This window comes from Stomoxys calcitrans, chromosome 1, assembly GCF_963082655.1.
Source record: "Stomoxys calcitrans chromosome 1, idStoCalc2.1, whole genome shotgun sequence".
In the NCBI taxonomy this organism is placed as follows: Eukaryota; Metazoa; Arthropoda; class Insecta; order Diptera; family Muscidae; genus Stomoxys; species Stomoxys calcitrans.
The window spans coordinates 221,367,478-221,381,846 of record NC_081552.1 but is presented as its reverse complement, the minus strand read 5'-3'; the positions used below and the strand labels follow the sequence as shown (position 1 = coordinate 221,381,846).

The 14,369-nt window shown below is 39.6% G+C and overlaps 2 protein-coding genes across 2 annotated transcripts in view; one reads left to right on the top strand and one right to left on the bottom strand.

Annotated features, from left to right (window-relative positions):
- LOC106084671 (elongation factor-like GTPase 1) overlaps positions 1-14,369 on the top strand; it is a 605,724-nt gene that overhangs the window by 5,796 nt on the left and 585,559 nt on the right. The window lies entirely within an intron of this gene.
- The window catches only part of LOC106084686 (uncharacterized), a 196,962-nt gene continuing 184,228 nt past the window's right edge, over positions 1,636-14,369 (bottom strand). The window contains exons 4-5 of the mRNA XM_013248563.2: positions 7,254-7,404; positions 1,636-2,694 (exon numbers count right to left, since the gene is read on the bottom strand). Coding sequence (XP_013104017.2) covers positions 1,883-2,694; positions 7,254-7,404 — 963 coding nt within the window. The 3' untranslated portion in view covers positions 1,636-1,882. The remainder of the gene's footprint in view (positions 2,695-7,253; positions 7,405-14,369) is intronic.

Below are 14,369 nucleotides of genomic sequence, written 5' to 3'. Positions count from 1 at the left end.
AAGAACTGTGCGAATTATGATCGAAATCGGTCCATAACCTGATATAGCTGCCATATAAAACGATCTGGGATCTTGACTTCTTGAGTCTCTAGAGGTCGCAATTATTATCTGATTTGTGTAAAATTTTGTACAACGGCTTCTCCCATGACCTTTAGCATACGTGTCCAATATGGTCTGAAACGATCTATAGCTTGATACAGCTCCCATATAAACCGATCTCCCGATATGGCTTCTTGAGCCGCAAGGCGCAATTCTTATCCGAATGGAGTGAAAAATTACACAATGACTTCTACAATGTTCAGCATTCAATTCATTTATGGTCCGACTATAACTTGATATAGCTCCAATGCATAAAAGTTCTTATTCATTATTCTATGTTTGTCTAGAAAGAGATACCGCGCAAAGAACTCGACAAATGCGATCCATGGTGGAGGGTATATAAGATTCGGTGCGGCCGAACTTAGCATGCTCTTGTTACTATTCCTTACACGTACACTGAGGAATAGTAACAAGAGCATGCTTAGTTCGGCGGGGCCGAATCTTATATACCCTCCACCATGGATCGCATTTGGACGCACCCCATCTTGGTCGCAGAGGTCCTGGGTCTTGATACTCAACAGAGTCAAGCAGTCAACAAAAGATAGAACACAATAAACTGCTACAACAACGACAACAACAACAACTATTCCTTATTGTTTCTCATAGTTTTCCGGGGGCTGGTTACTGGCCCAGCGCTTCAACCGCATGGGTTTTGTGGGATTGCCGCACATGTATCCCTCGTTGTTGCGAGCCGCTTGCTCCAAGATCCGACGCTCGCCTCCAGCCGCCTCTAAACTTCTATCATTTGTTTAAAATAATGTAAAAATCTAGAATCAATTTTTATTGCATTTTTATTAAAAAAAAATCATCACTATATATAAATAATTTATTTATTAGACAAACCAATTGATTTTTTTGTTGAGGGAAATTTTGCCACTTTGCTTAATGCTTAACTGCGTTGAAGACCAATAGATATTAAATTATTACCTAATAAATGCCGCTTAGAAATATTTTAAAATAATTTCAAAATTTTAAATTTTGTCTACTTTCAATGGGGGAGGCATCCGATTGCCCCTGCATAGACGATGTATGTGTAAATGTGTGTGTGTGTTTTTATATATATATGCATAAATTACAATTAATTTTTTTTTTTAATAATAGTTTTTAATAAATAGCTAATTAGAATTAAGAACTAGACAATTATATATAGTACTTGTGTTAATTTAATTGATTTATATATTTTATTTTGATTTTTATCGATTTAAATGCACACAAATGAAATTGAACAAACGAATTAATTAAATAATTTAGCAGTGTTTTTGTTGTTGATTTTGCATATCCTGAAATCTACAGAAAAATGTGGCTACTATGATTGTGGGGAAAAAAATAATAAAAACAAATTATTTAATTAATTCATTGTTGAATAAATAATTTAGTATTTTTATATGGTGATGTATTTTGTTTTTACAAAACAAAATACCACACATGTAATTGCTTACAAGGTAACTTATAATTAGAGAGAGAGAGAGTGTGTGTGTGTGTGTGTATAAGAACATCCTCTGAAGGACATTTCCCATGGAGAGTGTATGTTATGCAAAAGAAAAATTAATATCATTTATTGTCTTGTCTTGTCCTGTTCTCTTTCGTTTTCAGTCGCTGTATTTTGAATTCAATTACATATCAAATTTTGCAAAAATTATACGAGTATATATATAAATTTAAAAAAAAAAATAATATCTTAATTTTGTTGCCTCTTACAGTAGTTGGAAAGGAAAATCTATTTTATTACTACCTACACCCCTGTGTCTATCTAGTACATAGTATGTCTAGTGTTGCCCCTTACTTAGTCCCACACCAAGGTTCGCTCGAACTCCAAGACACGATCCCAAGGGAATTCCGGCATATCATCGCTTTCTCCCTCAATTGTGTTCTCAGCTAAGGAACGTTTCTCACGTTTCAGCTCCTCGGCCACTTTAGTGGTATCCTCACTCAATGTGGTTCTGGCCACCTCCTCACTGGTTTGTGTTGAGGTATTGATTAGCAATTTATTATCGATTTCCGTGGCTGCTTCTATGTTATCGGCGCCTTCTCTTTCATTGTTGCGTCCATAACTGCCGCCGGGGAAATTATTTATGGATACCGGTTCGGGTCTATAGTTTTGTTTGTTACTGCTGCTAAAACTAGAGCTGCCTATACTTTCGGGACGATTTAAGTACTGATAGTTGGCCTGTGATCCAAAGGAATCAGATCCATGATAATTGCTGCTTGTAGCCGAATTGAAGCCGGCCAGTGAGGATTGCGATCCCGACGAGGAGGAGGAGGACGACGACGACGAAGAAGATATGCCTCCATATGAAGGTCTACCATAGGTGTCTTTAGAACCTCCATACTGTTGAGAGGAAGAACCTCCATACTGTTGAGCTGAAGAGCCTCCATACTGTTGAGACGAAGAACCTCCCCCTACATTACTATTCGATTGTTGACCATAGGAAGTCTGTGATCCCGGTCTGTAGAAGGGTTTTTGAAGTTGATAACGTTTTGGTGGTTGTGCCGAGGGCTTGCGTACCGAATATCCTGGTTTTACACACATCATGCCAAAGACCCGAATGCCGGGTACACTGGCATACGTAGGTTGATCATGAGCCATGGGACCCTCTGTAAAGAGAGAAAGGTAAAATTTTTGAAAAACAGAAATCGATGGCAAAGGATGATTTTTTAAAGAAATATCAAAACAAAACATGTAAACACATACTTAGTTCGGCCGTGCCGAATCTTATATACCCTCCACCATGGATCGGATTTGTGGAGTTTTTTTTCCCGGTGTCTCTTTTTTTTATCCAAACAATGGAAAGGATAGGATATGCTATTGGGGAATGTTGGAGACCATAGTAAAAGTCATTGTGTAAAATTTCAGCCAAAATTTCACCCAAATCAGATAATAATTGCGACCTCTGGTGGCTCAAGGAGTCAATACTCCTGATCGGTTTATATGATAGCTATATCAGGTTATGGACCGATTTAAACCATACTTAGCACAGTTGTTGAAAGTCATAACGAAACACGTCATGCTAAATTTCAGTGAAATCGGATAATAATTGCGCCCCCTAAAGGCTAAAGAAGTCTAGACCCCAGATCGGTTTATATGACAGCTATATCAGGTTATTGACCGATTTCACCCATACTTGCATAGTTGTTGAAAATCATTACAAACTCATACAAAATCTCAGCCAAATCGGATAAGAATTACGTCCTCTGGTGGCTCAAGAAGTCAAAATTCAAGGTCGGTTTATATGGCTGCTATATTAGGTCATGGACCGATTTGAACTATACTTAGCACAGTCATTACGAAAGACCTCATGCAAAATTTAAGCCAAATTGGATAGGATTTGCGCCATCTAGTGGCTCATGAAGTCAAGACTCCAGATCGGTTTTTATGGCAGCTATATCAGGTTATGGACCGATTTGAACCATACTTGGCACAGTTGTTGAAAGTCATAACAAAACAACTCATACAAAATCTCAGCCAATTAGGATAAGAATTGATTCCTCCAGTGGCTCAAGAAGTCAACATTCAAGATCGGTTTGTATGACTGCTATTTCAGGTTATGGACCGATTTGAACCATACTTGGCACAGTGCTTGGAAATCATAACAAAACACATGCAAAATTTTAGCCCAACCGTATAAAAATTGAGACCTCTAGATCCAAGATCAGTTTATATGGCAGCTATATCAGGTTATGGACTGATATGGCCCATTTACAATCACAACCGACCTACACCTATAAGAAGTATTTGTGCAAAATTTCAAGTTGTTAGCTTTACTTCTTCGAGTTTTAGTGTGCTTTCGACAGACAGACGGACGTACGGATAGATCGACTTAAAATGTCATGACGATCAAAAATATATATCCCTTATGGGGTCTGAGACGAATATTTCGAGGAGTTACAAACAGAATGACGAAATCAGTATACCCCCATCCCATGGTGCAGGCAATAACAAGCAAACACGTACTAAGTTTGGCCGTGCAGATCTATAGATACCCACCACAGTGGATCCCGGATCTCCTAAGCGACTCACAGTCGGTTACAACCGAAACAATCTAGTACAATTATGCCGTGTGAAGACCGATAGAGATATCTCTTTGAAATTTGGAATGGTTAGAGCTGAGGTCAAGCGAAATTGTGCGCAAAATTTCAAGGCACTGGGTTGTACGGGCGCCTTTTGGCAGGCCCCTAAATTGGTCACCTCCGTATTTCGAAAATTTGTTGGGGCTGTCAAATCTTTGTTTGTGGTCCTGTTTCTAATTTTTTTGCTGGATAATTTGGGAATAGTACCATAAACGAAGATTTGGCAGCCCCAACATATTTTTGAAATACAGAGATGACCAACTTTAGGTTCCTGCCAAAAAAGCGCCCGGACAACCAAGGGGGTTGAAATTTCGCAGACCATCTCGCTAGCACCTCAGCTTTAAACATTCCTAATTTCCATCCGTTCACACACGGCATATTTTTTACTATTTTTTTTTTCGATTATCTCCGACGTATTCTGGCAAGCAGTCATTTGATTGGGACCAGACCACCTCCCCAACGAACGACCACCCGACTTCTTAACCTCCGAGCGCCGGATGTTTATCAATCAGAATAAGGGCGATTCGGTAGGCTTCAGGAGTACACCAATCGCCGCTTCAGTGAGCTGACAGACCGCTCAAATGTGCTAGATGTGGAGAAGTTTTATACCAGCTGCTCGAATATCCCAAGTGCGGCCCCATTTCCCGGTACTTACCAAAATTCAAAGAGATTTCTCCACCCGTTCTCACACGGCATATCGAAAAAACTAGTAAATTTTTCGATTTTCTCCCACTGTGTAAAGTATCCTGCAAGCAGTAATTTCTTTGGGATCAGACCACCTCTAATTCACTATCGACCAACCACCCGATCTCTGAGCGCCGGACGTTTATCAATCAGAAAAAGGCCGATTGAGTCCGCTTCAGAGTCTACAACAATAGCCGCTTCAGTGAGCTGACATCCCGCTCAACTGTGCTAGTTGCCGAGAGGCTTTATACCAGCTGATCGAATACCCCAAGTGCGGCCCAATTTCCTGGTACTCGCAGACAAGCGCGATGGAATTCGTTGCACGGACTCCACTAGCCCCCCTAGCAATTAGCGAGCTGGAACGGTATTCAACGAACATAAGCGGCATTTGTGGGTGGAACACTTGGAGCAATGTAACTTAAGTACCGGTTTAGGCAAATTGTGATCTGCTGTTATGCCACTCTCAAAGTCAGATGGAAGGGATAACAGGACCTCAATCATTTTGCCGACATTACTGTGACTGACCCAAAGAGATGAGTCAGGTTATTCAACCGTCAATTTATTGAGCATCTCGATAGTGACAGGGCTAGGAGGAGAGCCATTCGTCGTATCCATGATCTCCAACCCGAAAGACAGCCATCACAATTTACCGTGGGCGAAGTTACGAATGTCATCCGTAGCGTCAAGTTATCCAAGTACAGCTGGCAACATATCGATGGCGCTATCGATATTATCGATATATTATTTTTTTATCTAAATATCGATTGATATTTTTCCTATCGATACTATCGGCAAAGTTACATTTTTGCAAAATGGAACAAAAATAAGCAATCCGCCACTGCGCGCAATTTTCAACCGATTGGGCTAAAATTTTGTACAATGATTTCTCTCATGACTTCCAACTGACTTTTATTCGGTCTGTGCATTGATATTGCTTCTATATAAATCGATCGAAAAAATAGGTGATGGGAAATAAACGATAATATCGATACTATCGATATTTATTATTAGAAATATCAAAAATATCGAAGTGATGTAGTGATAATCGATAGTTTGCCAGCCCCACCCCAGGAATTTTTCTCCAAATTTGGCCCCCAAATAATTGGTTCGATTCGTGTTCCCCTATGTCCATTTGGGAGAGTTGTTTTGTGGGAAGGGCGGGCCTTCAAGGACTTTTCCTTAAATTTGGATAACCAATTCGTACTCCACTATTCTCGACAATTTTTCATTTAAGTCTCAAATTGTTCCATTCGGCCTACAGATATTTGGTTTCCACTATAAATATTATTAGATTCGAACTCTAAATCGAAAGAACTTTCATTTGAATTGATTGGTCTAAATTACAGTGAGGTGGACCGCCTCGCCCAAAAATCTGTATGTAAACATGCCCGTTTGCGTAGGGCTTTCCTTGAGGTGGCTTAACCACTAATTTTCATAACAAATTCTCAAATAACGAAACATATACACAACACTCAATAGTTACTTAAATAAAGGGTGATTTTTTTGAGGTTAGGATTTTCATGCATTAGTATTTGACAGATCACGTGGGATTTCAGACATGGTGTCAAAGAGAAAGATGCTCAGTATGCTTTGACATTTCATCATGAATAGACTTACTAACGAGCAACGCTTGCAAATCATTGAATTTTATTACCAAAATCAGTGTTCGGTTCGAAATGTGTTCAAATTTTCACAAATTTTGTTCAGCGATGAGGCTCATTTCTGGTTGAATGGCTACGTAAATAAGCAAAATTGCCGCATTTGGAGTGAAGAGCAACCAGAAGCCGTTCAAGAACTGCCCATGCATCCCGAAAAATGCACTGTTTGGTGTGGTTTGTACGCTGGTGGAATCATTGGACCGTATTTTTTCAAAGATGCTGTTGGACGCAACGTTACGGTGAATGAACACATTTCGAACCGAACACTGATTTTGGTAATAAAATTCAATGATTTGCAAGCGTTGCTCGTTAGTAAGTCTATTCATGATGAAATGTCAAAGCATACTGAGCATCTTTCTCTTTGACACCATGTCTGAAATCCCACGTGATCTGTCAAATACTAATGCATGAAAATCCTAACCTCAAAAAAATCACCCTTTAGATATGACGCCCTTCTAAACCAATCACCCAATTTGAATACTTAAGCCCCGTAACTTTTAATTTTTGCAAGGAAGTTCTTTGCAATTTGATTTATTTTCTATGAAAACCACATTCTTTGAAAACTTTTGCGATTTCTCGTTACGGTAAATTTGGAAAATATTTTCCCACACGAATTTGTGAAATACCAAAGAGTATCACTTTTTTTTAAACAGCTTTCATGGATAATCTAAGCCTAACTCCCAGCTAGACTCTTAGAATGTGCTGTAAAAGTGAATATGTAGACTCACAAAATCTAACACTTACCCATTTTAAAATGATCCGGACATCTGCATATGACCAAATAATGCGATTTGCCAGTACGTGTGTTCTGCAACGCCAACAGCGACCAGTCTTTGGGTGAACGACACTCGCGCATTTCTGTGGTAGCCTCACAGGTTTTGGCCAAAGTTATAGCCTGCAATGAAAGAGAGACGGAGGGGAAAAGGAAATAAAACAAAATGTGGAAATTTAATATTTTGCAGTCATGTCACACACACACACACACAAACAGCCATACATACAATGTAACATAAGTTTAGAAAACAAAAAAGCTACAAAAACAACAAATAAGCGAGCAGTACGATAAGATGAACGTCATGTCATTCGTCTGTTCAGAGTTTCGGGGACAAAAGTGAAATTAACATGACAGCTTCTGTTGTGTCTGCCAGTTTGGTTGACTTGACTTGGCTTTGTTTTGCGTTGTCTTCGAACGATCGGTTTAAGAAGAAGCTTATCTGAGAGATTTTGCAATTATCGCTATACCTATCATAGAGCACTATAATCGTAGCATCTAGATACTTGTTGGGCATAATAAGAGTGCACAGTGCATGGGAGCATGTAATGTTTAATTAATAGCTGAAATGATGGAAATCATTTTGTTATTGTCTAACCGCTTCAGTGCATTCTTTTGATCTGTTTTCCTTTCCTATAGACTGAAGAATATATTTACTTAATCACGTTTGGAAATATTGATCGTAGATCTTGCTTATCATGACACTGTAACTCTATGTAGCGATGTGGGTCCCAACGAATAAAGCTATCCCCTCCAAATTGTGGACAAATATTGGGTTGCCCAAAAAGAAATTGCGGATTTTTAAAAAAAAAAAGTAAATGCATTTTTAATAAAACTTAGAATGAACTTTAATCAAATATACTTTTTTTACACTTTTTTTCTAAAGCAAGCTAAAAGTAACAGCTGATAACTGACAGAAGAAAGAATGCAATTACAAAAAAATTTGTCAACGCCGACTATATGAAAAATCCGCAATTACTTTTTGGGCAACCCAATATCTTGCAGTGATGTAGGTCGGATCATGTTAAGACCATAGACCATGTTGAGTTATTTTCCCATGAAATCGATTTAGCTATTGAGCTCTTTGATATTTTAAAGGGTGACTTTTTAAGAGCTATAGGAAAGTTTTTCGGAGAAAAAAGCACATGAAATTCAGAAAAATTCATGAAATCTTTATTTGAGCCGATAGTATGGTCCATACAATTTAATGTTTGAAGTATATTTCATGTGATTGCGTCTCAAATGGTCCATCCGTTTAGTCCAATTTTGGCATACTATTTCCAACATTTCGGACGGTTGTCTTCCAAGCGGGCTTGTCTGTATAGATCTGAGCTTAAACAACGCCCCACAAAATTGCACGATCTAGGCGGTCAATTGATCGCTCCCGAACGTGAAATAAAATGTTCATCGAACTCGCCTCTCAAAAAGCCCATTGTTACGCGTGCCGTGTGGCATGTGGCAACGTCTTGTTGAAACCACATGTCATGCAAGTAAAGCTCTTGCATTTTGGACAGAAAAAAGTTGTATTTCACCAGAATGTAGCGCTCACCATTCATAGTTACCTGACGATTCGCATCATCTTTGAAAAAGTACGGTCCAATGATGCCACCAGCCCATAAACCGCACCAAACTGTGACTTTTTCTGGATGCATGGGTAGCTCTTGCAATGCTTCTGGCTGATCTCCACTCCAAAATCGACAATTCTGTTTATTTACGTACCCATTGAGCGCCCGATGAACTTTCTTAACAGAGCACACATTTTGATAATAAAATGCAATAATTTGCAAGCGCTGCTAGTTTGTTAGACGATTTATGGTTAAATTATAGACTAAATTGAAGATTTGTGACAGTGAAACAAAACACGAAACGTGTGTGAGCTGTTTAAACAAGTGTTGCCAAAAAGATGATAGCTAAAAAATCACCCTTTATATCTTCTTATTCATCTTGAGAATCTAAGTCGATTAAGAACCGTCCCTCCGTCTGTCAAATGCACGCTAACTTTCGAAGGAATAAAGTCCGGCGCTTGAAATTGCGCACAAATACTTCATATTAGTGTAGGTTGGTTGGGATTGTATTGAGCCATATCGGCTCATTTTTTGATATATCTGCCATATAAACCGATCCTGCATTTTGACTTCTTGGCCCTCTAGAGGGCACAACTCTTATACGATTTGTATTAAATTTTGCATGAAGTGTTTTGTTAGGACTTCCAACAACTGTGTGAAGTATGGTCCAAATCGGTATATAACCTCGTATAGCTCCCCTATAAATCGATCTCGGATAATGACTTCTTGAGTCGCTAGAGGGTACAATTCTTATCCGATTTTTATTCAATTTTGCATGAGGTGTTTTGTTATGACTTCTTACAACTGTGCGCAGAGGTTAGCATGTCCGCCTATGGCGTTGAACGCCTGGGTTCGAATTCTGGTGGGACCATCAGAAAAAATAATTTTTCAGCGTTGGTTTTACCCTTCTAAAGCTGGTAACATTTGTGAGGTACTATGCCATGTAAAAATTTCTCTCCAAAGATGTTTCGCACTGTGGAACATCATTCGGACTCGGCTATAAAAAGAAGGCCCCTTATCATTGAGCTTAAACGTTAATCGTGCACTCAGTGATATGTGAGATGTTTATCCCTGTTCCTTAGTGGAATGTTTATCGGCAATATTTGCATCCTGGATCATGACTTCTTGAGTCGCTAGAGGGCGCAGTTATTATCCGATTTGGTTAAAATTTAGCCTGAAGTGTTTCATTTTGATTTTCAACGACTATGGCAAGTACGGCCATAATCTGTTCATTACCTAATATACGCTAGAGGCGTCGTTATTAAACGATTCGGCTGAAATTTTGCATGAAGTTTTTTGTTTTTATTTTCAACGACTATGGCAAGTACGGCCTTAATCTGTTCATTACCTGATATAGCTCTCATATAAACCTATCTCCCGCTTATATTTGTACAACGACTTCTTCTTTCATGACCCCAAACATACGTGCCAAATATGATCTGAATCGGCCCATAAACTGCTATATCCCCCATATAAACCGATCTCCCGATTTTACTTCTAAGGGCTCTTTAGGGCAGAATTCTTATCGGATAGTTTCCAACATTTAAACCAAATATCGTCCAATTCGGTCCATAATCTGATATAGCTCCTTTAACTTAGCATTTCTTATCCATTATCCTTTGTTTGCCTATAGATACCGGGCAAAGAACTTGACAAATGCGATCCTTAGTGGAATGTGCTCTTTCCATTCAAATGTTCAAAAAGTTTCAAAACAAATGCGAATCAGCTCAAGCCATTCAAAATTTCAAAAGGGTAACCCTATCCGTTCTTAAATGGAAGATTTTTGACTAGTTTCGATTTCATACCATAGTGTGTCTGACCTCATACCCCGCTGGGCTCCGGGGTATGAGGACTTTGTTCTTTTCTTCTCTTGTGGTCGCGAGTCCTTTAACGACACTTCTTACTTTAAATCTTCCGTACGTTTTTTTGCTCACCCTTCCACATAATTTTATGTCTATCCTATCCTTGCGCCAACCCTCACCCTATGCCTATGCCTACGTCTACACTAGCACTACCACTAAACTACCACTTCCTCTACACTTCCACTACCACTACCACTACCACTACCGGAACCGGAACCGCATTTACCCGGAAGTTGTTCACCACATTTGCTACCGCGTCTGCATGAATGTTGTCTAGACCCGCTTGATCTTGAGGTTCTTTCTAGTAGCGCTGAACCTCTCGCTGTAGATGATTTAGATCCACCTTAAGGCTTCTGGGTGATGAATACCTATTAACAAGATGATGATTTGGATGATCCCTGCGATTACAACCCAGAACGTATTGCTTGGTAGGATCGCATTGGTAGGATCTTTGTCTCCCGATGTAGTTGGCCCACGTGAGAACTAAAGAGACAGCCTGTCGCAGTTCGAAGAGCGGCATTCTGACAGATCTGAATATAATTCCACTGTGTGTCACATAGCTGACAAGATCACACTTGTGTTGCATAAGTGTTACCACAGACCGGCCAATTGCCTTGTACGTGGTCAAAAGGGTTTCTTTGTCAGCTCCCCAAGTGCTAGCGGTAAGAGACTTGAGGACCTTATTTCTACTTTTGACTTTATCCCAATTTATGTGGTATGTGGGAAGAATGTGTAAGAGCTGTCAAATGGCGAACTTAAAGGTTGGAATCGTTTCTCCATCGAGCTTCACATTCAACATTCATTCGTATTTGTAGAGAACAATGTGGCTGAAGATTTGGTGGCAGATATCTTCATATCTCTTGCAGCGAAATCAGAGGCAAGTTTGTTCAGGTAGATGTTTTACCTATCTGGGAGCCTGATGTCATGATCGTACAATCGTCTACATATGATACGATATCTATACCGTTTGGATAATAGGTAGAGATTAAACAGTGCTGGAGATATTGCCCCGCCTTAGGGAAGTCCCAAGGCGTGGTCTTTTCAATCATTCACTTGGTTACAAATCCTGGCAGCATTTTTTGAGTCCTTCGTTTTTCTTCTGACTAGTGCTGATGAAATTTGTGAGAGCCACATATATTTAAGGCCACCGCGGCGCAGAGGTAAGAATGTCCGACTATGACGCTGAACGCCTGGGTTCGAATCCTGGCGAGACCATCAGAAAAAATTTTCAGCGGTGGTTTTCCCCTCCTAATGCTGGCAACATTCCTGAGGTACTATGTCATGTAAAACTTCTCTCCAAAGAGGTGTCGCACTGCGGCACGCCGTTCGGAGGTCCCTTATCATTAAGCTTTAACTTGAATCGGACTGCACTCATTGATATGTGAGATGGGCAAATTTTGCATTTTTGGTTATCCCCTTACTAATGCTGGCTACATTTGTAAGGTATCCTGCCATGTGAAAACTTCTCAACCAAGTGTTGTCGCTATGCGGCACGTCGTTCGGACTCGGCATGAAAAAGGAGGCCCCTTATCGTTGAGCTTAAAACTTAAATCGGACTGCACTCATTGACTGAGAGAAGTATCCCCTGTTCCTTAATTGAATGTTTATTGAAAAATTTTATTTATTACATATATATGTAAAACATCTCGACGAAGAGATGTCGCTTAGCGGCAAATGGTTCTCTCATTAACATATAAGAGAAGTCTCTCTGTTCTTAATGGGATAGTCGTGCCAAAATTTGTATTTCTTGCAGAAAATTGGTATAGTTTTCATGAGTGTCCTTCAGTATCCTTTTTGGCAACACTGTGCGTTGACATTACTTTTGTGAGCTGTTGTTATTTAAAAGCTCATGTCCCATCAGCATTATCATTGTAACGTAGCAGTTGTCGTTGTATATGGTCACGTTTTGATAACGATCGCTTGGATATCATCTAGCTCGATTTTGTATTGGTGAGATGAGATGAGTTGAGACGCATTTCTAAAGTTGAAGGCTTAAATGTCATTAAAAATACCGCTAATCACGATTTTAGCCACTAACTTGGCCTGGGCGCTTCATTCGCTTTTAGTGTACGTATGGTGGTGATTGCTTGCCTACCCAGCAAGTAAGCGGCTGTCTGTCTGTCTTTCTACTAGGATGATATCTAGTTTGTTTGGCCAAAAACCTTAACTTTATTATTTGGCTTTTGATATGGGTTTGTGTGTAGTGTGTGGTTGGTTAGCTGGTGGCCTTTGTTGTTAACCACAAACGTTGCCAAAAGCATTCATTACATTCAGATTCTAACATATCCATCCAAACATCCATCCATCCATCTGTCTTTCTATCTATTCTGCCGCCAGGGGCAGTCAGCAGGATGTCTGATTTAGCAGCCCAAAACTAAACTCAGTGTATGTTTCTATTGATTTGCAAAATCTCTTTATGGAGCTTCAATGGATGGTTTTTGTTTTTTGTGGTTTGGCTACCTTTTCACCTCTTTTTTTTTTTGGCTTTGCTTTGCTATGTTCGTAACTTGGGGGTCATTTTGGCTGATTTAATTCACTTTGTTACATTTTGTAAGCGAGTACGGTGTACTAAGAGTTTTCCATGCATTTTCCTTTTAAGGCCTAGAATTGCCTTTGACAAACGGTAGACTTTGAATTGTCATTAATAGCTTAACAAATTGGCGTTTTTGTCTGTCAGTTTACACTTTTTGCCTGCTCGGCTACCAGCAGCAGGCCATGTATGCCCCAGAACATGTTCATGCCATGCCAAAGTATCTAACTGTCTACACTCGTCCAAAACTATTTGGCCTCAAATCACAATGTCTGTCTGTCAGTCTATGCGTCCGTCCGTCCTTGCGTTTGTTCCAGCCATAGTCTGCTGTTGTTTGGCTATTTGGTTTCGTTGTTGGCCCATTCCGCAGTAGTCTGTCTTATTTATGTGTCTATTATGGCTTTTAGCCATATAATTAATGCCAAAACACATACTGGCTAAATCCGTTTTAAAGGATAGCAGCAAGAAACACAACAGGAGGGTGGTTAGAATTCAGTAACCCCCACTCCCCCCCCCCCCCCCCATGGATTTGCATTGAGCTTTTTGGCCATTGTTGGTTGTTTTCATCGCCTCCATGTGATGGTATTAGATCTAATACCTAACGGTTGTTAAGTGTGCTATAATTAGATCCTGTTTCTGCTACACAATCAGCAGCATTCGCCTCTTATCTCATGTTGAACCAGGTCATAGTTATGGCAACACTCAACAGTGCTTAAACATTTCCAAGAAAATAATGCAATATTAAGTTTTTGGTTTTGCCAAAGAAAATTGGTGTTAAAGTGAAGTAATTTGTCATGTAATTTAATGAGGGGAAGAAAAAGGCTTTCCTCGCTTCAACAAAAGGATTTAGTCGTCTTGGTGAACAAATGAAGTTAAATGGCATGGCGGGAAACTAATTTTGCAATTGTTTGCCGTTGTATCCTGAAATTGGATTTTTCTTGGAATTTAAAATCTAAGAAAATCACGTCGAAATTTGAGTTTGATGGAAAATTTAGCAATATTTGGTTTCTAAGGAAAATTTAATTTTCATAGATCGCGGCCTGTATAGGCAAATACGCGCAACATTCATATCGGCAAGATTTAATAAAAAAACCAGTAAGGAAAGGCAAAAGTCGGGCGGAGCCGACTATA